Genomic DNA, 26,714 nt, shown 5'->3' with positions numbered 1-26,714 from the left:
TGACGATTAAGAAAGATTGAATAATCTTTCATTAAAGCAAAATTGAGACAAAGCAAATACTAAGACATTCTTTATGTTATTTTTTCAAATCAACGTTTTACTAATGTTATTTTCAAATGGTTAAATTAGAAAAAAATTATAATAGAAGCATTTTTGACAAATGGTTTCAGACATTTAGGACCCCGCTGTATATGCAAAAACAAAGATTGTGATATGTGATCTATTGATCCTGACAGAGAAAAAAAAGAGGGAGAAGGAGAGGGAGAGGGAGAGGGAGAAAAGGTTGATGGTGAAGGAGAGAATGCAGAGGTGAAGGTATGGACATCCAACTCTTCTGCCATTGTTGTTGTTGAATAATCATCACATTAAGGTCAATCTTCCATTTTGTTTTCAACAGGTAGACGTGGATGATGAATATGAGCAGGAGGAGGAGGAGGAAGAGGAGGAGGAGGAGGAGGAAGAAGAGGAGCACGTGGAGGGAGATGATGAAGGTGAAGTCCATGAATGCTAGATGCCATATTGCGTTTGAACAGATTGTTTTGTAGTTATTTAGCAGACGTTTACTCATCCTAGGATGCACTAAGAGTCCCTCTGGAGTGTCCTGAGGTTTAGTGTTGGCTGCTCAAGGGTACAGTGGTGGCTGAGCTAGATTGTGATCTCATTAACTCAGTTTTTCTCTGTCTATATCTCTTTCCTTCTGTCCTTCTCCGCTGGAAGAAGGGAAAGCTCAGCTCAATGTTGCTGACTTTGCTCCTCCTAAAGAGAAAGTTCAACCAATCCCAGAGGGCAGTGCGTTCTTCTGCCTCAGCAAGACCAACCCGTGAGTGTGCAGTTTTAATCACAAACCCAATGCTGGACCATTTAAAGAGATAGTTCCCTCCAAAAGTGAAATTATTTACGCATGTCATTTGAACGTATATGAATTTCTTTCTTCTGTGGAACAAAAAAGAAGAGAAATTTCTGTGTTTTTGTTCATGCAATGGAAGTCTGGTCACCAAAACTGTCTGGTTACCAACATTCTTCAAAATATCTTCTTTTGTGTTCTGCAGGAAAAAAAGGTCATGCAGGTTCTGAATGACATGAGGGTGACTCATGTCTCATTTGCACTCATTTTCACTCACTCAAGATAGTAAACTATGTGACACTCATTATGTATTGAATAGTGAATGAGTGGTTTCGAACACAGCATATTCATGACCATATAAATGCCTCTGTTTTCTCAAGCTGCGTGGCAAATACATTGAATGAAAATAAGGTCATATTGAATATTGGACCATGTAGCTGACCACAATTCTCTTTGTGTCTCTCTCCAGGATAAGAGTGGGCTGCCATATCCTGATCCATCACCACATCTTCACTAATCTCATCCTGCTTTTCATCATTCTCAGCAGCATTTCTCTGGCTGCGGAGGATCCTATCAGAGCTCACTCCTTCAGGAACAATGTGAGATTCCTGCTTGCTTACACGCACATGCAGGATCATTAATAGTTATTTACTGCAGCTGAACTTATTGCCATGTTGGACAAGCTCTTCAATGCCAGCTGAGGAATGCCATCCTTCAATCAGCTGACCATCAAACACACACATAGCTTCTGTACCTGACACACACACACACACGCACACGCACACACGCATAGCTTAACATGATTTAACCAAGACATATTCCTGGATCAGAATCCTTGTTAGTTCTGTAACAACATTGGTATCAACCAATCAGATTTGAGGTCTGGGGTCAAGACTGGTGTCAAAGGCTCGAACAACATGCATTCGGAAAACATTATGGTGAGGGCTCGGATTGTTTGGTGGAAATCTTCAAGAACAAAGGATGTTGATCCAGGACTGTGTCCTATTTATCTAAATCACGTATACGGTACACAAATAAACATGTCACATGCATCCTACTGTACATACTGTACTATCATTTTTCATATTAGGAGAACTGAATTTCTCTCTACAGGTTCTGGGTTATGCTGACTATGCTTTCACTTCCATATTCACTGTGGAGATCTTACTGAAGGTACCGGTCAATCAATCAATCAATAGTCTTTGTAGTGATTTCAAACCGATAAGATGACAGCAACAGAAGTGTTGCTATACTGAAAAGCCCTCATCTTTTTTGTTCTGTTATCTCTCTGTAGATGACAGTGCATGGCGCATTCCTTCATGAGGGTTCCTTCTGTAGAAACTGGTTTAATCTGTTGGATCTTTTGGTGGTCAGTGTGTCTCTGGTCTCCTTCTTCTTACAGTAAGTCCACAACACTCGTACAGACATTACAGACAGAAAAGTTTCCAGTTCATAATTTGTGTAAACAGGTGAGCTGTGATATCTGATGAATGCATCAGTGTATGTATCGCCCTCTGGTGGAAAAAGTACATAGTGCTCTATCACGTTTTGAATGCAAATGTAATTTTTTTAAACATTTTAGAGACAATGAAGAAAAAGTCCACATATACAAAGTTACCCCCCCCCCCCCCCCCCCTCTCTCTATCTGTTAGTTCAAGTGCCATCTCTGTAGTGAAGATCCTAAGGGTGCTCAGAGTACTAAGGCCTCTTCGAGCAATCAACAGAGCCAAAGGACTCAAGGTAGTTCAAGGTTTTTGTATACATCCCCTGTGGTTAAGTTTTAATGTTTTGTATTATGTCTATGTTGTGTTTTTGATATCCTTTAAGACAAACCATGTGAAAATTCATAAGTCAACACCATTGCTGAGTATTTTCTCCTTAAAGGGGTCATTGGATGCCCAAAAAGGAGTGAATAGATTTTTTTCATTGTATGGTGGTTGTGTCCACACACTGTAAAGACACATTTATATGCGAACACCAAAGAAAAGTGAATTTTGCATCCAATGACCCCTTTAAAACGGCAGTGAACCAAAGACAGTCTCAAAAACGCAGGTTTAAACCTTTTTCTTGGCAAAAGTTTCAGAGAAATATTTATATGTAATTCCAATGACCAATTTTTACAATATTTCGGTTAATTATAACCTTCCCCATTCTTTCCAGGAACCCTCATCTGCCCGAATAACCTAATTTCTCTTCATATTTACATCCTCTATGCTTTTAAGATTTTAAGTATATACAAAAGTTTGGGGTCCGTATGATTTTTGAAATGTTTTTGAAAGAAGTCTCTTACGCTTGCCAAGACTGCATTTTATTTAATCAAAAATGCTGTAAAAAGCAGAAATATTTATATTTTAAAATGTAAAATTTATTTCTGTGATGTCAAAGCTGAGTTTTCAGTCTTCAGTGTCACATGATCCTTTAGAAATCATTCTAATATTATGATTTTCTGCACAAGATACATTACTTTCAATTATTATTTACTATAGTTATTTTTATTTTATTATTATCAATGTTGTGCTGCTTATCATTTTTGTGGAAACCATGGTGAATTTTTTTCAGGATGCTATACAGAAATAAATATCTTTCATATTTAAAAACTGTCAATTTTGATCAATATAAATTTAATCAATCCATCTTTGCTGAATTTTTTTAGATATTATTTTAAATCTTGCTGACCCCCAATTTTTTAATGGCAATGCAATTCATTTTCCTTTTCAACGTCAGTGTTATGGTGTGTAAACTCCATTTCTCTGATGACTGTGTGTTTGTGTGTGTGTGTAGCATGTGGTACAGTGCGTGTTTGTGGCTATAAAGACCATCGGGAACATCATGATCGTCACCACTCTACTTCAGTTCATGTTTGCCTGCATTGGTGTTCAGCTTTTCAAGGTAAAACACACACACACAAAAAGGCTGTGTACCTCCTGTGCTCTCAGAAATTGAACATCAGCATAAATATTATGTGTGAATGTACTTTTTAATGCGTCATTACTGATGTATTTTGTAGGGTAAATTTTATCGTTGCACAGATGAAGCTAAACACACTCCAGAACAGTGCAAGTATGTCATATTTCCGCGTCTGTCATTACATTTTAATTCTGTTCTTACATTAACCACATGTGTGTGCCTTTGGGCAACATGCATGCTTATGTGTCATGAGTGTTTGTGCATCCATTTGTGCCTACAAATTATTTATGTGTGTGTGTGACACACAGGGGCACATTTGTGGTGTATAAAGACGGAGATGTGAGTCATCCAATGGTGAAAGAGAGGATCTGGCTCAACAGCGACTTCAACTTCGATAATGTACTGATGGGAATGATGGCCCTGTTCACGGTCTCCACTTTCGAGGGCTGGCCAGCGTGAGTCTGCCCCTCTGTCATCTTCCTCCATATGTCACTGAAGGTCACCATGGCCATGTTTATACAATATGCTCCACATCCTGTTTTTCCTCGTTCAGGCTGCTCTACAAAGCCATCGATGCCAACGCAGAGAATCACGGCCCCATTTACAACTACCGCGTGGAGATCTCTATATTCTTCATCATCTACATCATCATCATCGCCTTCTTTATGATGAACATCTTTGTGGGTTTTGTCATCATCACTTTCCGTGAACAGGGAGAGGCTGAGTTCAAGAACTGCGAGCTGGACAAAAATCAGGTTTGAAGAAAGCATTACTGAGAGAACATTCACAACCAATTTTACTTCCGTAATGTAAAATACACTATTGTTCAAAAACCTGGGTTAAGAATTGAATACTTTTATTCATTAATTTGATCTTGAACTTTTTATCTTTAAATAATCCTAATATATATAGTGTATATATCCAGTGTATATTTTCTCACACTGTCTCCTTTTTGTCATTCGCAGAGACAGTGTGTGGAATACGCACTGAAGGCCCAGCCGTTGAAGCTGTACATCCCCAAAAACCCAGTGCAGTACAAGTTCTGGTCTATAATCAACTCTACGGGGTTCGAGTACATCATGTTTGTGCTGATTCTCCTCAACACTGTTACTCTGGCTGTGCAGGTAAACAGCTGAGTCTGACAACTCTTACAAAAGCTGTATAATCAGCATGTAGAACCATAGACAAAGACATCTATTTTTGGTATTGTGACATGAATCTTTAGGCCAGTGCTGAAATAGTATTGAGAAATTGAAGTTCCCTTTCGTTGTCACTTCGAGTTACGTCGAAATGACGACGAATGGGGTTCGCTTAGAAGCCTATCCTCTTCGAATATTAATAAAACGAGCCAATGGCAAGCAAATGCCATGGGTCTGCTGAATTTGCATAGCGTAACTCCGCCCCACTGTGTGGGTATATAAGGAAGTGAGCCGGCAACATGCAGATATGTTTTCGCTTTCGGAGCCAAGAGCATTCTTCACTCCACAAGCCATTCTGAGATCATCTCTCTTCACTCTTCGAGACAAGCTACTCTTCAGAAGTGTTGGTGTGACGGCGAATTCCAGCGAGCTTCATATTGCCTGCCGATCTGCGCAGTGGTCTGCCAGTCGTGTGTCTCTCCCTGGGCGCTTCAACACTGCTGTTTGAGTTTTATCTCTCTAAAAGAGCTGCACGCGGCGCGTCTTTTTAAAGACGGTTCGCCCGTGTGTTTCTGGGTGCGATACACAGATTAAATCAGCTGATGGGCACGGACGCTGTCTGATGTGTTTGGGCAAACGCACAGACAGCGTTCGTGGATGCGTCATGTTCTCATTGCGGGGACATGACCATCGCAATGTAATGATCGAGACTCGATGACCTCCTCGAGAGAGAGTCCCCTCATCCACACCCCGATCTATTCTCTCCGCAAGAGGGAATACTTCGGCTGGTGGCCAGGGTGATCAGAGGCTGCTGTGTGGAACCAACCCGACGATCTATCCTCGGTCCACACACTCCTCTTCACATTGCAACCCGTGTGGTATCCGGATGAGATCGCTGACCAGTCCCGGCCAGAGGTCGCGGGCTGGTCCAGCATTTCATTCGATGCCCCGGCAGATGAAATCTTGTCTATCGCCGCATCACAAGGTGGGCGTGAGTACGCTGGAGAAGACTCGGCTGTGCTGCCTCCTCCGGGTGTGCCAGCATTGCCCGAGTCTGAACCAGAACTCTGCCATGCTTCCCCGGGCAGTCGCGAGCATTTGGGCTTGTGTGGAACCCTCCGCCATGTCCCAAGTGCTTAAAGCTGATGATCGGTTTTTGGGGACGCACCGGCACACGTCGGCCCGCCCCCAATTCCTTTCTTCCTGGACGTGCATGAAGAGGTCATGAGATTACTCAGCGGCCTCTTCCGCCTTCTCTGCCCTCGATGAGGTCGCGGCCAGTGGGTACACTGGGGTTCCCCCTATGGAGTGTTCTGTGGCAACACAACTGTGTCCCCACAGCGCCTCCACTGGCGTGGCGGCCCTAAGCACCCACCCACCCCAAAGCATGTAGGTTTTTGTCTACTCCGGTGGCAGAGATCTATAGAGCTGCGGGGCTGGCTGCCACCTCACTGCATGCTATGCCCATCCTTCAGGTCTACCAGGCCAGGGGTGCTCATTGCTAATGCACGAGGGTAGGGCTGGTCCAGGGCTCTTGCAAGAGCTGCGTGCCGCCACCGACCTCGCTCTACGGGCGACGAAGGTGACCACACGCTCCCTGGGTCAGGTGATGTCCACATATGTGGTCCAGAGACAAAAACTGGCTTAGTCTGGTTGATATGGGCGAGGCTGAGCGAAGCCGCTTCCTCAACTCCCCATATCCCAGACTGGCCTCCTCGGCGGCGCAGTCGAGGACTCTGCCCAGAGTTCTCGGCTGCCCAGAGCGGACTGAGGCTCTGATCCCGCGGCCAGCTGCTCAGCCGCCGGCTCAGCTGCCTCATTCCGCTCGCCGCCGAGGGCGCCCTCCTGCGACACTCCCTGCCGGCCCTAGCAGCACCCTTCACCCAGGCCGTGCCGTGGAGGTAGTCGCAGGAAGGCGCCCCAGCCCGTACCAGCCCCGCAGCAATGCGGTGCTCCCGTTACGGGCAGCTCAGAGATGGGTTGCAGTTCTTTCTAGGAGGTGGTTGCAGGGCCACTCCTTCCCCCGGTGGAGGGCCGGGGGAAAACCTCTTTTTCCAAAGAACTGTCTCTCCCATCTCTGAGCACACAGAGTTCTCGGACGACAGTGCGCGCCACCCTCGGGTCCCGCCACTCTCGCCCTCCTCTGTCACAGAGTTCTCGGATGACAGTGCGCACGCTCACGGGCCTCGCCACTCTCGTCCCCCTCTGTCGCCAGACCCCTGCCAGAGCACGCCCCTGTGGAACGCTGGTCCTTCCCTGGCCTCCTCTGGCAGGACGCGGCTAATGACCGTGCCCCCACACCGGGCCGCTATGCCACCCACGTCTGGGCCGGTCATTCCGCTTCGCTGCACCCCCGGGGGGACGTCTGTCGTTCGCATGACCCCGCTGGCACAGTCCGTGGGAGCCTGGTTAGAGCTTCCCCCCTGTCCCGCTGGCTTGCGCGAACCATCAGGCTCGGCTATGCGATTCAGTTCGCACGGTCTCCTCCCCGCTTCAGGGGAGTCCGCCTTACTATGGTCGGTGGCTATGCCCCTGTCATGAGAGCGGAGGTCGCCACCCTGCTGGCGAAGGGTGCGATCGAGACTGTCCCTCCAGCCGCAATGAGGTCCGGCTTCTACAGCCCTACTTCATTGTCCCCAGGATATCCGGTGGGTTACGGCCAATCCTGGATCTGCGCGTCTTGAACCGTTCCCTTCACAGGCTTCCGTTCAAGAGGCTCATGGCCAAGCGCATTTTCGAATGTGTGCAGCCACAGGATTGGTTTGCAGCGATCGACCTGAAGGACGCCTACTTCATGTCTCCATTTTTTCTCGACACAGACCGTTCTTGCGGTTTGCTTTCGAGGGGCAGGCATACCAGTACGCAGTTCTCCTATTCGGGTTGGCCCTGTCTCCTCGCGTCTTCACGAAGGTCGTCGAGGCAGCCCTTGTGCCGCTACGGCAGCACGGGGTTCGCATCCTGAATTATCCCGATGACTGGCTAATCCTAGCTCACTCTCGGACCAGGGTTGCGAACACAGGGACCTAGTGCTCCGGCACCTAGCCCGTCTGGGCCTTCGGGTCAACTGGGAGAAGAGCAAACTTTGCCCCGTGCAGAGGATCTCTTTTCTCGGTAGGAAATTCGACTCGGTCGCCATGTGCGCGCAGCTTACGAGCGCGCGCGCGCAGTCACTGCTGACTTGCCTGAGACAATCTGAGGGCAAGAGTGCGGTTCCACTGAAACTTTTTCAGAGGCTCCTGGGGCATATGGCATCTGCAGCCGCGGCAACGCCGCTCGGATTGCTTCATATGAGACCGCTTCAGCACTGGCTTTGCGATCGAGTCCCGAGGTGGGCATGGCGTCAGGGCACGTTCCGAGTACCAGTTACTCCGACCTGCCATCAGACCTTATCCCCGTGGACGAATCTCAGCTTTCTCGGGCCGGAGTGCCCTTAGAACGAGTTTCCAGGCATGTTGTTGTCTCAACGGATGTCTCCTCCACGGGCTGGGCCGCCATGTGCAATGGACATGCTGCCGCGGGCTCCTGGACAGGTCCCCACCGCCTATGGCATGTCAATTGCCTCGAGTTGCTGGCAGTACGTCTCGCTCTGCACCGCTTCCGGGCGCTGCTCAAGAACCAGCACGTACTAGTCCCATCAGACAATACCGCGACAGTAGCGTACATCAACCGACAAGGTGGTCTACGCTCCCGCCGTATGTCGCAACTCGCCCGCCACCTCCTCATATGGAGTCAGAAGCATCTGAGGTCGCTTCAAGCCATTTATATTCCGGGAGACCTGAACTGTGCAGCCGACGAGCTCTCACGGCTTCAGCCTCTTCCGAGAGAATGGAGACTCCATCCCCAGGCGGTCCAGCTGATTGGGATCAGTTCGGGGACGCACAGGTAGACCTGTTTGCCTCCCACGACTCGTCCCACTGCGCCCAGTTTTACTCCCTGACCGAGGGCACGCTCGGCACGGACGCTCTGGCGCACAGCTGGCCCCGGGGCCTCCGCAAGTATGCGTTCCCCCAGTGAGCCTTCTTGCACAGACCTGTGCAAGATCAGGGAGGACGAGGAGCAGGTCATATTGGTTGCGCCGCACTGGCCCACCCGAACCTGGTTCTCAGAACTTGTACTCCTCGCGACAGCACCTCCCTGGCCAATTCCTCTGAGGAAGGACCTCCTTTCTCAGGGACGGGGCACCCTTTGGCACCCTCGTCCCGATCTTTGGAACCTCCACGTGTGGCTCCTGGACGGGACGAGGCAGGTTTGAGTACCCTACCACCAGCGGTGGTGGCTACCATCACTTCCGCTAGAGCGTCGTCCACTAGACATGCCTACGCGTTGAAGTGGAACCTCTTCGTCTTTGGTGCTCTTCTCACTCAGAAGACCCCAGATCATGCCCGATCAGTGTCGTGCTTTCCTTCCTGCAGGATGGGTTGGAGCGAAGGCTGTCTCCCTCCAACCTGAAAGTATATGTTGCCGCTATCGCCGCACATCACGATGCAGTTGATGGTAAGTCCGTGGGAAAGCACGACCTGGTCATCAGGTTCCTGAGAGGAGCGAGGAGAACACAGCCTCCTCGCCCTCCTCTCGTTCCCTCTTGGGACCTCTCAGTGGTACTAAATGCCCTGCAGAGTGCTCCCTTTGAGCCTCTGCAATCAGTGGAGCTTAAGTTCCTGTCAGTTAAGACAGGGCTCCTGGTTGCTTTGGCCTCCATAAAGAGGGTAGGGGACCTGCACGCATTTTCTGTAGACGAAGCGTGCCCGGAATTCGGGCCGGCCTTTTCTCACGTGATCCTGAGACCCCGGCCTGAATATGTGCCCAAGGTTCCCACCACTCCCTTCCGGGACCAGGTGGTGAACCCGCAAGCGCTGCCCCTGGAGGAGGCAGACCCAGCCTTGGCATTGCTCTGTCCAGTACGCGCACTCCGTGCTTACTTAGACAGAACGCAGTGTTTCAGGACCTCAGACCAGCTCTTTGTCTGTTATGGTGGGAAGCTGAAGGGAAAGGCTCTCTCCAAGCAAAGGTTGTCTCACTGGATAGTGGACGCCATTGCTTTGGCTTACAACAGCAGCAAGGTCGACCGTGCCCCCTTGGTGTGACGGCCCACTCCACCCGGAGTGTGGCCTCCTCTTGGGCTCTAGCGCATGGCGCCTCGCTAACAGACATCTGCAGAGCTGCAGGCTGGGCGACACCCTACACATTCGCCAGATTATAGCTATAATCTCCGAGTGGAGCCAGTGTCCTCCCGTGTACTCGCTTCAACCAGCCGGTGCTAGGACCCGCTCAGGTGTCTTCGCTTGCTCGCCATTCCACTCCACGGACTGGATACGTGCGATATTTCCTCAGGTGAGCCTGATAAGCCCTGAGTTCCTCCAGCGCTGTCGACGTCAACGCCAGAGTTATGCCTCCGGCAGCTTTCGCGTTGGCTAGGTGCCACCATGTGCATGGTTCCCCCTCTGGGCGACCCCCACGTGTGTATTCCACTGTAAGCCTCTCTCGAGCATGTGTCTTTCCCTTGGCAAGCCAGTCTGCCACCCCTGGGGTTGAAATACTCCACCCTACGGGCTGGACACCCCAGTGTTTTCCGTATGCACCCCCCTCCGGGTCATATGTTATTCTTAAGTCCCCCCTTCGGGCGGGCACTGATTGCATATTCCACTGAGATATGCTCCCAGTGTACCTTGGTATTCCTGTGTTAAGTAGGAGTCCTTCGTCCGTGCTAGTCACGACAGGGAGCTCAGACTTACGCAGGGCACTGGAAGACAGCCGAGGTGGCGTGATTGGACTGGTAACCCCATTCGTCGTCATTTCGACGTAACTCGAAGTGACAACGAAAGGGAACGTCTCAGTTACGGATGTAACCCTCGTTCCCTGAGTAGGGAACGGAGACGTTACGTCTTCCTGCCACTTCCGCTGTACCGCTGGAACAGCCGAGTTCAGCCTTGGCTCCTTCAGCGAAGAAACATATCTGCATGTTGCCGGCTCACTTCCTTATATACCCACACAGTGGGGCGGAGTTACGCTATGCAAATTCAGCAGACCCATGGCATTTGCTTGCCATTGGCTCGTTTTATTAATATTCGAAGAGGATAGGCTTCTAAGCGAACCCCATTCGTCGTCATTTCGACGTAACGTCTCCGTTCCCTACTCAGGGAACGAGGGTTACATCCGTAACCGAGACGTTCTGTGTGGTAGGATTATGGTGCTTTCATGTCATATCAGAATTGCCAATTGACTAATTAAACAAAAGGCCTATTCACACCAAAGATGATAACTATAACAATAATGATAAAGATTTAGTTAAAAAAAATGCTTTTAAATGTAAAAGAATAGCAGAGTCCACAAAATCAACTATAACAATAACGGAACAGAAGTTGGAATCACTTTTAGAATTATTGTTTTTCCAGCTGATGAATAATAAAAACATTGGCAGCCAATCAGAATTAATCCTGCTTTAAAAAGCATGAGCATTTAAAGAGACTGCATATAATAAACAGAACGATCATGTGCTGATGTGGACGTTAATATAGTTATCTTTATATGAAGTCAGTGAACTGATTGTTTCTTTAAGGGGTGATTTGATTGTGATTTCACTTTTCTAACTTTAGTTAGTGTGTAATGTTGCTGTTTGAGCATAAACAACATCTGCAAAGTTACAATGCTCAAAGTTCAAAGCAAAGGGAGATATTTGCTTTTACAGAAATGGCTTTTTAAGATTACAACAAACGGCTGGTAGGGACTACACAACATTCCTCCCGGGTTAGTGACATCACCAACCCTAAAATTTACATAAACCCCGCCTCTGGGAACGCGATTCATAGATTATCAAGACAGAATATGCTAATCAATGACTAGAAGATAACTACACATAATCTACATATATTCATCAACTAACCATCCTGTTGCATTCTACATGTTGTCACTTCTTCTTGAGTCTCTCCAGCATTGTCTGAATCCGATTTGAACAAAAAAGTTTTTTAAATTTTCAGTGCATGTCTGTGTGAGTGCAAGCTGTTGAAGCTCCGCCCTCTGTGCGGGAGCAGCAGCTCATTTGCTAAAGGAACAGACACAAAATAATGCGTTTTTGCTCACCCTCAAAAATGCTATTAAAATTTTTTAACATGCTATATACAAATATCTGTGGGGTATTTTGAGCTAAAACCTCACATACTCACTCTGGGGACATCAAAGACTTATTTTACATCTTGTGAAAAGGGCATTATACCACCCCTTTAATAATATAGGATAGTTAAAATGTCTAAAAATGGCATAATACCATCAACATGTGAAGACAGAAGTCAGTGGCACTGATTCATTTGAAAAAGGCATTTCTATACTGACATAAAGCTAAATGTACAAGTCTATGAAGTAGAAAAAAAAAGGACGAATGATTTGAGGCTGATATTGAGTCGAATGCTAAATGTAGAATCACACTGTTTTTGGATGCTTCCACAGCACTATAACCAGTCAAAGTTCTTTAGTCACGTGATGGACATCCTCAATATGGTTTTCACCGGCCTTTTCACTGTGGAGATGATCATTAAACTGATGGCTCTCAGACTCCGGGTCAGTCCTTTCACTCACTTTCAGATATGATATGTGTTTGCTAGCTAATAAGCTACCGTTGATAAAGTTACTGATTTATTTTCTTAAAACCAATGAAACCCTTTTCAAACCATTCATTCTGAAGCTTAAGTTAGTCTTGCACTTTCAAGTGTGTTGTTCTTAATATCTAGTTGATATTTAATGATTTTTATCATTTCGCAGCATTATTTTGTTGACGCATGGAACTCCTTTGATGCTCTGATTGTTGTGGGAAGTGTGGTGGACATTGTAGTTACAGAGTTCAGCGTGAGTTTCTCTTTTTCTTTATTTAATCAAATAATAGATATCAAAAAGTTAAAAATAGTAAAGATTACTTAGCATATTGTGCTGTTTTGGTTAAATTCAGTGATAATTTGTTTTAAAAAAAAATTAGTCGCAACCATCTTTTGAGCCTTCGATTCTAATGATGGTCATAATTGTCTTTAATCCAGACATTAGCTCACTTATAGTTGATGCACAAATTAGAATCACATTGTATGTTTCCTTTTTGGCACATATGTTAATTGTTCTCCCTTTTTTCTCTTTAGAGCTCAGAGGACAGTTCTCGTGTATCCATTACTTTCTTCCGCCTATTTCGCGTAATGCGATTGGTTAAGCTACTCAGCAAGGGGGAGGGCATTCGTACACTGCTCTGGACTTTCGTGAAATCACTCCAGGTCAGAAGACAATGATTACAAAAAGATTTTTCATATTTTGAGCAAGTGATTTAGTTTAAATTTGTACTATTCTTTTTGTCCCTCAGGCCCTGCCGTATGTTGCTCTTCTGATCGCTATGATATTCTTCATCTATGCTGTGATTGGAATGCAGGTAATTAGAGGCTGTGGAAATTTTTCGTTTATATCATTTTGATTATTTTTTAAATAAACAGACGAACAACTGTTGAACAATTTAAAAAATAATGAATGATTTCTCTCTTTGTTAGACATTCGGAAAGATTGCCATGCAGGACCACACGCAAATCAACAGGAATAACAACTTTCAGACCTTTCCACAGGCTGTGCTGCTTCTATTCAGGTGAGAGAGTGTGTTTTTCTGTAGCTCAAACAGTAGAGCATGGTGTTAGCAATGTAAAGTTCTTGGGGATTTGATTCCCAGCAAATACATGAACTGATAAAAATCTATACCTTGAATGCAATGCAAGTTGTTTTGGATAAAATGTAATGTGTGTGCTCTTCATGTGCAGGTGTGCGACGGGTGAAGCGTGGCAGGAGATCATGTTGTCCAGTCTTCCAGGGAAACGCTGTGACCCAGAGGCAGACTATGAGCCCGGCGAAGAATTCACCTGTGGCAGCAACTTTGCCATTGTCTACTTCATCAGTTTCTTTATGCTCTGCGCCTTCTTGGTAATTGCAAAGTTATCAAGAATAGAATTAATTCAACCAACAACAACATTCCGTGCAGTTACATTATAGCTGTATCGTTTCCCAGCTTCTCTTTTAATTTTTTTAAAGAAAACTTTTCTATTGATAAGTACGCAGCCTCGTACGTGACATGCGAAAAAAAAAAAAAAAGTAATATATATATATCGTGGCCACAAATTAAGAATTCATTCTCTCGTTTTAGTAATTCGTAGTCACGAATTTAGAATTAATTTCCTTTACGTTTAAGTAAATAATGGTCATGTTGAACTAATTTAATTAAATCAAAATGAAGGAACGAATTCTTGCAACATGGCAACAATTTAGTAAAAAAAGGGAACAAATTATTATATTGTGTGCACGATTTACTTTGAAATTAGTAAAACATTAGTAGATCATTGTTAATTCATGGACACGGATCCCACAATACACTTACAATGTAACGGACAAATGTTTGTCCCTATAAAGAATTTTTTTTTGTACAAATTTTTATTTTATTGTTGAGCTCTTCATACCGTAGTAATTATTATGCAGGACATAGTAGCCTTACGTTGGCTAAAATTATTTCAATGTGATTTGCATAGTCTTTGTTGTGTATTTTCAGATTATTAATCTGTTTGTTGCCGTCATTATGGACAATTTCGACTATCTGACCCGTGATTGGTCAATTCTTGGACCACATCACCTGGATGAGTTCAAAAGAATCTGGTCAGAGTATGACCCTGAAGCCAAGTAAGACACTCAGTCTCTCTCTAATGCCTTTTATTTTTAAACAAAAAACTGCTTCAAAACAGATTAAATGTGTGTTTGTTTTCCAGGGGTCGTATTAAGCACTTGGATGTTGTGGCTTTGCTCAGGAGGATCCAGCCACCGCTTGGATTTGGGAAACTCTGCCCTCATCGCGTGGCCTGCAAGGTAAAGACACGTGCACAAAATCCATCTTGTGTGTTCTCTTCCCTTATCATATCGGTCTTTGTCTCTCTCTCTTTTTGGCAGAGACTGGTTGCAATGAACATGCCCCTGAACAGTGATGGTACAGTGACCTTCAACGCCACCCTGTTCGCCCTGGTCAGAACTGCCCTCAAAATCAAAACTGACGGTCTGTACGGGCGTACACACTAACACATACTCATACACTTCATCTTTCTGTTACAGAGCTACAGATTATTCTTATGAAGGTGTGCTTTGCATATAAATCCATAAGCCCTTCTGTCATTGTCATCTTTTTTTTTTTTTTTTTTTTTTTTTACCACATGTAATAGGTTACCAGATAGAATATTATTAGACAGTAAAGCTTTTTGTATACGCTCAGAAGCATGATGTTCTTAGGTAGCTCTGTAAGCTCATGTGGCTATAATGTGTTGTTCTCAGGGAACCCCGATCAAGGGAATGAAGAGTTGAGAATCATCATTAAGAAGATCTGGAAGAGAACAAAACCCAAAATCCTGGATGAGGTTATTCCACCCCCTGCTGGTGAGTTTTTCTCCATTGCAAACAGTATATCTAGTTCCTCAAATCAGTCAAAGGACCACATGGCACCAGGGTTGGAATTTATTTTTTAAATGAATGAATTGACTCCCTTTCTAAATTCTAAATTTTAATTTGAATGACAGTAAGCGGAATTTAATTAAATGCAAAACAGTCACACAACAACAAAATGCACAAGAGCATATCAGGTATCTGTATTGTAAATCTACATCATGCTGTTTGGATTTATTATCAAATCTTTGTGGTAAATAATTCTGGCAGTTTTCTGGGAAATTAGATGTTCTTCCATCATGGTCCACAAAATGAAAGTTAATTTAAATATACATTTTGGTTGGTAGAATTTCATACAGTGATTATTAATATCTAAGGTTTCTGGAAATGCCTCATATAGTGTGTATGTGAAAACATGTTTATAAGTGATTTACTCTAAAAAAAAGAAAAAAAAGAAAAAAAAAGTAAATGTAATATTAAACAGAATATGTATTATTTTAAAATGTAATTTTAAATATTTTAAAATTGTAAATAATATTTTGAACGGTTGACTTTACATTACATTTTTGCCTCCAGTTTAATTTATTGGGCATTTAAACCACATCCAGTTCAGTTCTCAATCCTGCACATACCTAATACTCACACACACATAAGAAAATAATATTTTCAACTTCTTGTGGTGTTTTATTTACATCATTCAATGTTGCTTCTCTTACAGATGAGGAAGTGACTGTGGGTAAATTCTACGCAACGTTCCTGATCCAGGACTATTTCAGGAAGTTCCGTAAAAGGAAGGACAAAGTGGGTCTGGAAGAATCAGAGAATCGTAACCCTTCAGCTCTACAGGTAGATCTCGATCACAGATTCTACATTTTATTTTATCTGGGCACATACCGTACATAAATTGGCTAAATCACACATTTTATGCAAATGCCTCACATTTGTCCCCACATGTAATGGGTTCATACAAATCCCACATTGAGAGATGATCCACTGAAGCAGACTAAACCAACAAAAGTCTCCACTATAGATCTGTGACCCTGGCAGTCTTCATGCCCATGATCACTTTACACAGTTTCTGATTATTATTCTCTGTGGGTGTGCTATCATTGGAAGGTTGAGGTTACATGTGTGTGGGTTTTGTGTCCATGCTGCATGCATTTCATCAGTGATAAGGTGGCCCAGGTTGCTTTTCAACAATCTGCCAATCTTAGAGTAAAAATTGGTCAAGAGTCAGGTGGGAGTGGGACTTGAACCCACAATCCCCAGCTCTGGAAGCTGATGCTTTATCCTTTAGGCCACTGGGCCTTCTTTCAGCATTAGCAATGTAGTCTTAGTCAGTAATGCTAAGTATAAACCACAGCATTGTGATTTTTCTCTTCCAGCCTCACTTGGGTTTTAAATGATCAGCTGTTATATTCATAGTCTCAATAATTCTTAAATGATCACAGCTAATTTATCAAGGACTCAATTTATCTTCATCAATCAGGTTATCTTTGATAGGTGGGTATTAGCTTTTCTACAATTTTAACTTGAGGCAACACAAATTTGAGGTTTGCTACCTAGGTGGGACTCAAATGCACAATCCCCATCTCCAGAAGCTGATGCCTTATCCTTTAGGCCAGCGGCACCTTGTGGTGAGGTTGCGAATTGCAACCAACAGAAGTTACGGTGGCCGCCAGGAAAAGATGTCATCGTCTGAGACAGCAGAGAGTAGTCAGTTAAGCAATGAGGTTTCTTTACAAAGATTAATTAAGAAATTATGTTTACTTAATAATTATTCAGTAAAATTATATGTTATTGCAAATATTATTGTTACTTGTTCACAATTGTGTCAGTGTTTTATTCTCTGACTTTAGCTAGCTTCTTTGTACGAAGAACAACATAGTGACAAAACGAGCTCTGTAGTGGTTTGTCCGTTTAGGGCTACTGTAGAAACATGTCGGCACAAATTGGCTATTTCAATGTAAGGTGACCCGCGGTGTAGATAGAAATGGCTCATTCTAAGGTTATAAAAACATAACTGTTCATTATGTAAGGTCTTTATACACCACTAAAAAACATAGTTATGTATATGATTTTGCATTTCTGTCAACAGATCTTAACCATCTTAAACATTACACAATACACCTTTAAGTACATTTTTTAAGTTTCATTTTAGGGAACTTTTACTTTTACTTCACTTCATTCCACAGTTTAATATTGTACTTTTTACTCCACTAAAATCATTCCTTGTTATTTTGAACTGAACAAATCGTAACCTGCTTCAAGACGCAATAGTGGTGTCCAATTGGACTGATCCGATTGCATCTGTTCTTGAGTCAACAACTCATAGATTCAAATGATCCGGTGAGAGCGAGTCTCCAGTTAGCAATTCACTGAATTCACAAGTCTGACTCAAAATGAGCCAAGAACGGGAGATCCTTGGAGCTTGAGTGAGTGCGCGACTGAGGCTGCTCACTGCAGAGCCATGGGTGGAGTGTGAAGTCCGGAGTAATGGGTGGAGCTAGAATGACCAACTACACCCTAACCCTACCCATAACTCTATCCCTCCACCCATAACTCTATCCCTCCACCCATAACTCTATCCCTCCACCCATAACTCTATCCCTCCACCCATAACTCTATCCCTCCACCCATAACTCTATCCCTCCACCCATTAGATCCACAGAAGTGGAGCTGGACTAGGTCAAGCTCAACCCATGACGTCCAGAAAGGTGGAGGATGTCATTTGGCTCTGCAGTGAGCAACACTTTGAGCGACTGATGGAGCAAAAAGTAAGTTATTAATGCCGAATTTTAGGATTTCTAAATGGAAATCATATTTAGGTGACGACTGTGAGTTCTTTGTGAACTAAATCTGGTGTAAAATGGCGAGTTGTTTAAGCACATTGTATAATGTGGACATGTCTACATTTGTGTATTATCGTCTGAACAGGGTAGGTTTTAGGTAAAAACGAAACATAATGTTAAAATAACACAAATTAATGCCTATGCATCTTCCCCGCTGCTGTAGCAGTTTCAAATGATATAAAACTAGAGTACGCTATAGCATACTCTAGCGTACTATAGCGCATAGCGTATAAAGAACGCTATGCAAACAGCATAGCGTTCTTTTAAATGTTAACACATTTTGTTATTTTTTTTAATTACTTGAATGATATATATGATACGTTTTTGTAATACAATCAAATGTTTTCTTACTTGCGGATCAATACATATTAAGTGTCTAATCTACCTTATTGACTAGTGCTGGCTACTTGGAAATGTATAATTATTACTAATGATGTCAGACGGAGATGTAACCTATTTAAGCTCTATCTGTGTGTCTAATAATCTATCTGTGTGTCATTAAAAATCAAGTAAAATTAAAAAGGATTAATTTTACTGGAGTAATATTTTTCTGTACATTTACTAAAGTACTTGTTTTGTGTACTTCATCCACCACTGGTTGTCTCATTGTGTAATATTAAGTATAAGCCATGCCAACACAAGAGTAATGTTATTTTATCTTCTAGCCCTACTTGGTTTTAAATTATCATTATGTTTGCAACCTCAGCAAATTCATTGAGCAGGACTCACTTCAGTTTCGTCATTCTAACAAACATGAGATCTGTGTAGCTGATTTTAACTTGAACCTGTAGGATTGTAGGTTTGGCAACACAAATGTATGGATTTTGACCCAAATGGGACTCAAACCTACAATTCCCAGCTCCAGAGGCTGCTATCAGGCAACATTTTTTTAGAACCCGTTTGAAAGCCTGCCAAATATGAAAAGAAATCCTTATCTGTTAAGCTGCTGGGCCACCATTTAGCGTCCGGTTTCTGTGTTGTTGTTTTTTGGTGATTTTGGTGTCTGGAGCCTGATTGCATGTGTTGTAGAACTCGGCTGTATGGTGAGCTGCATATATACTGTGGTACCTCTCTCTTTCCGCGTGCATCTGTGTCAGGCAGGGCTGCGAACTCTGCAGGATTTGGGGCCAGAAATGAGACTGGCCTTGAACGAAGACCTGGACGGGGATGAGGATGGTTTGGAGGAGGAGCAAGAAGAGGATGATGCTCATTATAAGGTGCTTATCACTTAAGCCATCAACATTCTTTTGGAGCACTTTTTTGAAAATTTTATTAGTCTGTTTTTTAGTCAATTAACTGAATGGGTTTTGCACAATGAGTTTATCTTATCGATTCACTAAATTGAAAATATTACATTATAACCAGATAGTCAGAGACAGAAGAATTAGAACATTATTCAGGCACATGGTCTGTTGAGACGGATGGTAATTTGTGTACCAGATTTACTCTGACAGGAGCAGATACCAGGTAATGAATAGAGGTTTGGGCTGAGGATTTGTTGGTGTAGTTGTAGATGTTGTGGCTTGGTTGCTCAAATGAAATGCATATGAAATTAAATGAGTATATACACTATTGCATTGCCTTAACGTCAACCAAACAGTGTATGATTGATAGTAGTTTGCTTTCTTTAAAGTACACCATGTATGGTAAGTTGAATCATTTTTGGCAGCACACTTTTAAGGTGCTCTCAGTGTTTGAATTGTAAGCCACACAAAAAGCTTACGACCCAGGTGGGACTTGAACCCACAATCCCCAGCTCCGGAGGCTGATGCCTTATCCATTAGTTTTTTTAATTTGTTAATTTGTTTAGCTTCGGCAATAATCAAATCCTTAAAATTGTTCAGTGTCACGCGATCCTCCAGAAATCACTCAAATATGCTGATCTGGTGCTCAAGAAACATTTCCCATTACTATCATGTTGCAAACTTTCTTCGATTAATAGAAAGTTTAAATATTTTGTAACATTATGAATGTCTTTAGTTACTGTCACTTTTGATCAATCTAATAAATTGAATAAAAGTTTGGATTTCTTTCAAAAACAAATCGCCCTGATTGCAAACGTTTGAGCAGTAGTGTAAATATAAATAATAATAAAAAGGTCATTCTTTGTAATATTTTATTTTAATATAACATGTTGGTGTTTTTTCACTCACATTGCTTTCCTCTTAGAATGAAAATGGCTATGCGGGCCACACTGAGCCCTCAAACAGAAGCCGGCGCTCCTCTTTGGCCACTACGCCCAGCGTCGCTCCTGTTTCTGTCCCAGGAGATGGCATCTTGAATGGGGGACTGGGACGTAGGAGCTCCCTTGCAAAGACGCAGAATGGGAACGGTGCTCTGGAGCACGAGAACTTCAGGAGAAGAGACAGCACGCGTTCCTCCCTTCATTACCAACACAAGAATGGTGTGATCGACCAGCTGCCCAAGAGGTAAATCTAGTTGGTTGATGGTTGTATTGCATTTATTCATATTATACATTATACCTCATATTCTGTAATTTTTTTATGGTTTTTTTTGTTTGTTTTTTTGATAGACCATCATACTACAAATACCCAAGGTAAGCATTCAGCAGATAGTTTGTAGCACCTCCCAGCAGGACCTTCTCTGTTCCGTCTCCTGTTCTCTCAGTCTCTTGCTGACTGCTGGTTTCCTCTTTTCTCCCTCAGGAGGGACTCCAGAGACAGGTTCTCTTCTCCGCTGTCTCGGAGAGAGGAAGGTGGTGAATACCCTGGAGAGCAGCGCTTCTATGGAAAAGACGAGGACAGCGAGAGTGTCATCTCTAGAGAAAGGTACTCATAAAGTCTAACCTTTGCCTAAAATAATGAATTCATATTTTGTTGACGATTCATTTAAAGGTACGCTATGTAACTTTTTTTTTTGGTTAAAAATTAAGTAATCATACTAAATAAAGTCAATACATCATCAATCCGTCTTCCAAAATGTGTTTTTGTCTTACCCTGATTCACTATCGTAAGCCTATCGTAGCCTAAGTGTTTATATTTTAGACCTGATGGGATGGTTTGTTGTAAATTTTGCGATGCGGCGATGTTCATTCATCTTTTTAGAGTAATTACATTATGGTTGTTGAGGCGCTGTGCTGGAATTTATTTTCAAGGAAGTACCGTGGTTATTAATAGGTATAGCTACTGTAATTTCTTCATCCTCAAATTGTTACAAACCGGATTACATTTCTTTGTTCTGCTGAACACAAAGGAAGATATTTTGAAGAATGTTTGTAACCAAACAGTTGTGGGGCACCACTGACTTCCATAGTATGAAAAATGCATAGCGTACATTTAAGCAGTATTATAAAAGAAATAACATGTTTTTCGTCTTCAGGCATGGTTATCCAGAGGACAGCACGATGTTCCCAGGACATAGAGACGTGTATGATGGCCACTCTATAAGACACCCTGTCTACGGTAATCATCATGGAAACAGTTATGAAGAAGGCAGGAGGACAGCACGGAGACGCCTGCTGCCAGCAACACCTACTGGTAAAATTATCAAATTATTTCATAATTATCAATTATAATGTTGTTTAAAGGTAATTGAGGAGTGTGCCTAAAGGTTATCTGTAGATTTCATTCTATTGTTTGTCAATTTCTTAGGGAGAAAGACTTCATTTAACATACAGTGTTTAAGAAGGCAGGGTAGCAACGATGACCTGCCCATCCCAGGAACGTACCATCAGAACTCCCCACCCTGCAGAGTGCGTTCACAGGTAATGTTACTATATACTATAAACTAGTTAATTGAAATAAATAAAAATTCATTATTTTAGTATTCACATGGATTTTTATTTATTTATTTATTCATTATATTTATATTTTATTCAAAGAGTAAGTTGGCTTGGATAATAAAATAACACACTAAAATAAATGAAATTCCTTTTTATGTAATTTTTTTAATGCTTTTCAAATGCATTTTATTGATTTTGTTGTTTTACCCTTTTCCCAGACCTTTAATGGAATAATAATTATTTTAACAACTATGAAAACATACAAAGTGACATAAATGTACACATTTTAATATTTGAAAATTATTTTTATATATTAAATTATGCTTCACATATCAATCTCAAGTATGCTCTTCACTAAAAACCTTTGGGAAAAAAGTGTATTAGGGACAAAATTGTTTGACCCCACAGCTGTACAAATATGTAACCAACTATTTTGTGTCAAAATATTTTAGTTATATGTATTTAGGATACATTAAAATGCTACTTGTGAATGTAGTCTAAGTAGGAAATTAAACAAGACTGAAAGTGTTCTACCAGATTTTATTTTCCAAAAGCCCCAGGGTCTAAAAATGCCTGTAGTTAAAGAAACACCTTATGTTCACACAGTTCCTGCTTTTTGTAACTGAAATGACTCCCTTGAATATTTACGAGTTACAACATTACTTTTGAGGCCTTCAGTACGAGTTGAAGTCGCGCTTGATCCCACATTCAACAAAAAGCTGTGTGGAACGCAGATGAAACACCACTCATGCATTTCTGCAGAATCTTTTTTAAATTCTTTAGAGGAATCGTGTTGTTACTGTCTCAATATGAATCAGATCACTGCGATCGGGATTATAATGACAGCAACAACATCAACATCACGATCAGAAACCAAAGCCTGGCCTTTCAGGTGCAGATGTTGTAAATGATCAGAGCATCACCGCAGCAGATGAAGCCAGAAGCTCCGTTTCTCAGGAAGCCGTGTTTCGTGGTGAGCTGAAATTAAGTTTTTGAACATAACCTATGTTACTCAGTCTTTCTTTGTTTCTTTCTCTCGCTCTCAGGGATACGGCAGTTACGATTCTCGTCGCAGCAGCGCAAGATCGTCCACGGGTTCAACAGCATCCTGGGCGAACACCGGCCCTCGGCGGGGTCGTCTCCTCTACGCTCCCCTTATCTTGGTAGAGGAGGAGGGAGCAGCAGGGGCTGGTAGTGTGGGCATCTGGGACAAAAAAGATAGTTCGGTTGGAGTGCCTGCGTCGGTTCGGCACCCCGGTTCGGGATGGTACTCGGGACCCTCTGCTGGTGGAGGGGGGCAGCCGTATAGAGCCTACACCACCCTTAGAGTCCCTACCCAACTCAGTCCTCACTACAGCGAGAAGAGAGGCAGCGCTGACAGTCTGGTGGAAGCGGTATGAGTGGAGAAACACTAGAGCATGAGAGCAACATTACAGTAATAACAAAATCTCATTACAGACACATTACAGCTGGACTAACATCAATATTACAGTAAGATTATAACATGTTACAACTAAAACATCATTAAAGCAACCTCAAGGGAACATTTCAAAAGTAGCAAAGCAACACTGAAGCAAACACTGGAGCTCTTGATAAATGTAATGTAATGCTTCTGTGATGGGTATATAATATCTATCATCTATCTATCTATCTATCTATCTATCCATCCATCCATCCATCCATCCATCCATCCATCCATCCATCCATCCATCCATCCATCCATCCATCCATCCATCCATCCATCCATCCATCCATCCATCCATCCATCTATATATATATCTTTATATAATTAATAAATATATAATAATGTAATGTAATATATTTAATAAAGTTATATATAAATATAAAAAATAATGCAATAATATTATTCTTATTTTATTCCTTTGATGGCAAAGCTGAATTTTCAGCAGTCATTATGGAGTAATATCACATGATTTTTCAGAAATCATTCTAATTTGCTGATTTAGTGCTCAAGAAACATTTCTTATTCTTATCAATGTTGAAAACCGTTGTGCTGCCTAATATTTTTGTGGAAACTGATACTTTTTTTTCAGGATTCTCTGATGAATAGAAAGTTCAAAAGAACAGCAAAAGAATATTAGAAACAGAAATCTTTTGTAACACTATAAATGATACTGTCACTTTTGATGAATGCATCCTTGCTGAATAAATGTATTAATTTCTTTAAAAACTCTTACAGACCCCAATCATTTGCACAAGGACATGTATAATGCCATCACTCTGTCACTTCAGAACTTTCTTTTTCTCATCCACAGGTCTTGATCTCTGAAGGTTTGGGGTTGTATGCCAAGGACCCAAAATTTGTAGCCTTTGCCAAGCGTGAGATTGCAGATGCCTGTCACATGACCATAGATGAGATGGAAAGTGCTGCAAGTGATCTCCTAAGCCGTGGGGGCTCTGGAGAAACCCAAGGCTTTCGGAACCACGCAGATATGGGACCCATATACAGTGACGAGGAGCCAATCAGGAGCCATGAGGAAGAGGAGCTGGCGGATGAGATGACTTGTGTTACGTCTTTCTGAATAACAAAAAAAGAGCCAATTAGGACATCAGTGGGTGGAGCATCAGAATACTGACTGACCAATCACATCGTTCATGCTGCTCTGAGTCAGAGAAAGACTCTGGTGAGAAAAAGGAGTGAGCGAAAATATTGTGAGCGGATCACACTCAGTCTGTGAAAGAGACCAGCTCCGGTTTACCCTGTCTACATGGCAGTTTTTGATTCTTTAAATACAAATCTCTGAGAAGACTTTTTATATTAACTGATTATCATGTTGAACATGTTTTATATGTAAATGTGTTTTTACTCCATCATTCTTGTTTGTCTGTCTGTCTAATTTTAAACGTAATTTACAGAGGGATACTCCTACCTAAAATATAAAAACACAATCATTTAAAGTATTTAAATAAATAATTAAATTATTTTGATTAAGAAAAATAACAACAATAACAACATCAGCAATAATAATATTTTTTTTCAGGTTTGTCTTGCATTTTGTGTGTATGTGTGTATTTTTTTCCAGTTGTCCATAATAGGGTCCAGAGCTTGATCGTTTTTGAATGTGGGTTGAGTCTTTAAGTGGTGTTTACTCCAATTCTGACTTGAAATTCAATTTTTAAAATAAAAAAATCAGCTTGGAACAAAAAGCACACTGTTTAGGAGCAACAAATCCTACTTGTGTCGGGTTGTCCAGAGCCTGGCCGGAATTTTAAGGACATTTTTTAGGAGAGTGAACAGTTGTTGTTTTTCTTCTTCTTCTTTTTATTTTTTATTTTTATTTTTTTAGTTTCTGCAGTTTCATACTTGTGGATGATTTTGAAATATTGTTGATATGCCTAGCCACTTTAGTCTTGTCAGTTTCCTATAGGCCAGCCATAGCAACAATGATCTATTTTATTCAGTAAGACACAATATCCCTTTTCATGGGGCTCATTCAATAAAAATGAAAATTACTGAACATTTGCTAAAAATAAAAAAGACCACACATCGCAGATGTGAACTTATCTGTCATACCACATTTCTATGTAATCCCCAGCATTTGCTCCCTTTCACAACAATTGAACTACTTTAGTGTAAATATACAGAACATTAATAAAAACCACTTCATAATAATAACTAAAGATTTATATGTGTGATTGAATGAGAGTTTATTTATAAAATATTTAGAGTGATGTTTGTAAACCAATATAAAGCGGAAGTGTTTCCACACTTTTTGTAATCTGTCTTTTTTTATATTATCTGGGGTATCAAGGCCTGTTGGTCAGTAATTTTATTTACTTCACCAAATGTAATAAATTAGTAATTAATCGTTTTTAATTATGAAAACATGGCAGTCCAACTAATAGCATTTTGTGGAAAAGCTTTTTGCAAAGCCATTTTGTAATGCAAACGTTTTCTGATTGCATAAAGGCCCAGTGACCTAATGTATAAGTCATCAGCCTCCGGAGCTGGGGATTGTGGGATCAAGTGTTAGGGTGGTGCAGAGACAACAGGAACCCAAGAACAGATACATTGAAATATAGAATTTATTGTCCAAAAGTTTGAAGGAAAACAAAACATAATTGGTAGCCGAGCCACCAAGTAAGAGGGCGAGACTGAGGCAAAATCCAATGGACAGGCTGGGGTCAAAACCAGTAGCAGACCAACAGTTTCAAGGAAGAAGCCAAAGCAATAGTCCAGGACGAAAGCAGGGGGTCAAAAACCGGGAGAGCAAGTGGAGTCGAGATAGGGAACTAGGCAAATAAACAACAAAACAGGATTAAATAATCAGACAAGGCTTTAAAGGTTTCAAAGCAACCAAAACAAGACTTTCAGGCAAGGGGACAGTGGTGAAGCAGATGGAAACCAAGACACTGACAAAGAACCAAAGAAAGAGAGAAGCATAAGTAGTGGAGAAAATCAGTGCAGAAAATGGGAAACAGGTGTGTGAGTAATGAGAGTGAGCACTGATTGGAATGGGATTCAGCTGATGGTAGTGAGGTGAACTGACAATCAAGACAAACACAGCAGAAAGGCTGAAGATCAAACCTGAGTCCTGACATCAAGTCCTGGGGCCAGTTTCAGAAAGGAGGTTAAGTGAAAACTCTCAGTATGTTAACCCTGAAATGAGGGAAACTCTGGGTTTTCCGTATCAGAATGGGAGGTATATCAAACCCGAGAAAGCAGAGTAAGTCAAGCCCGTTTCTGAAAGAGAGGTTAACTTATACTCAGAGTCAGTTACCATGGCAACTTACTCTGTGAACCTAACCTGGTCGGGAGCAGCATTTCTTCGGTCGTGGCG

At 42.2% G+C, this 26,714-nt stretch overlaps 1 protein-coding gene across 3 annotated transcripts in view; it reads left to right on the top strand.

Moving 5' to 3' along the window:
- The window catches only part of cacna1fb (calcium channel, voltage-dependent, L type, alpha 1F subunit), a 47,226-nt gene extending 21,584 nt beyond the window's left edge, over nucleotides 1-25,642 (top strand). For 2 of the 3 annotated variants that reach the window (XM_079638736.1, XM_079638735.1), the window contains 31 exons: nucleotides 237-315; nucleotides 398-491; nucleotides 718-820; nucleotides 1,314-1,443; nucleotides 1,958-2,017; nucleotides 2,139-2,245; nucleotides 2,497-2,584; nucleotides 3,626-3,733; nucleotides 3,852-3,904; nucleotides 4,060-4,206; nucleotides 4,305-4,506; nucleotides 4,717-4,875; nucleotides 12,331-12,441; nucleotides 12,643-12,726; nucleotides 13,008-13,136; nucleotides 13,223-13,288; nucleotides 13,404-13,495; nucleotides 13,665-13,824; nucleotides 14,444-14,571; nucleotides 14,658-14,754; nucleotides 14,836-14,938; nucleotides 15,211-15,312; nucleotides 16,037-16,164; nucleotides 19,268-19,387; nucleotides 20,340-20,599; nucleotides 20,704-20,727; nucleotides 20,837-20,959; nucleotides 21,510-21,667; nucleotides 21,782-21,894; nucleotides 22,959-23,306; nucleotides 24,189-25,642. In XM_079638736.1, the coding sequence (XP_079494862.1) occupies nucleotides 237-315; nucleotides 398-491; nucleotides 718-820; nucleotides 1,314-1,443; nucleotides 1,958-2,017; nucleotides 2,139-2,245; nucleotides 2,497-2,584; nucleotides 3,626-3,733; nucleotides 3,852-3,904; nucleotides 4,060-4,206; nucleotides 4,305-4,506; nucleotides 4,717-4,875; nucleotides 12,331-12,441; nucleotides 12,643-12,726; nucleotides 13,008-13,136; nucleotides 13,223-13,288; nucleotides 13,404-13,495; nucleotides 13,665-13,824; nucleotides 14,444-14,571; nucleotides 14,658-14,754; nucleotides 14,836-14,938; nucleotides 15,211-15,312; nucleotides 16,037-16,164; nucleotides 19,268-19,387; nucleotides 20,340-20,599; nucleotides 20,704-20,727; nucleotides 20,837-20,959; nucleotides 21,510-21,667; nucleotides 21,782-21,894; nucleotides 22,959-23,306; nucleotides 24,189-24,455 (3,943 nt within the window). In that variant the 3' untranslated portion in view covers nucleotides 24,456-25,642. Of the gene's footprint in view, nucleotides 1-236; nucleotides 316-397; nucleotides 492-717; nucleotides 821-1,313; nucleotides 1,444-1,957; nucleotides 2,018-2,138; nucleotides 2,246-2,496; nucleotides 2,585-3,625; nucleotides 3,734-3,851; nucleotides 3,905-4,059; nucleotides 4,207-4,304; nucleotides 4,507-4,716; nucleotides 4,876-12,330; nucleotides 12,442-12,642; nucleotides 12,727-13,007; nucleotides 13,137-13,222; nucleotides 13,289-13,403; nucleotides 13,496-13,664; nucleotides 13,825-14,443; nucleotides 14,572-14,657; nucleotides 14,755-14,835; nucleotides 14,939-15,210; nucleotides 15,313-16,036; nucleotides 16,165-17,981; nucleotides 18,096-19,267; nucleotides 19,388-20,339; nucleotides 20,600-20,703; nucleotides 20,728-20,836; nucleotides 20,960-21,509; nucleotides 21,668-21,781; nucleotides 21,895-22,958; nucleotides 23,307-24,188 lie in introns of all 3 variants that reach the window. The other variant, XM_079638734.1, reaches the window with a different exon arrangement.
- The last annotated feature ends 1,072 nt before the right edge of the window (nucleotides 25,643-26,714 follow it).

The sequence above is a fragment of the Phoxinus phoxinus genome, assembly GCF_949152265.1.
Source record: "Phoxinus phoxinus genome assembly, chromosome: 15".
NCBI classification, from domain to species: Eukaryota; Metazoa; Chordata; class Actinopteri; order Cypriniformes; family Leuciscidae; genus Phoxinus; species Phoxinus phoxinus.
This window is presented reverse-complemented; position numbering and strand designations above follow the sequence as displayed.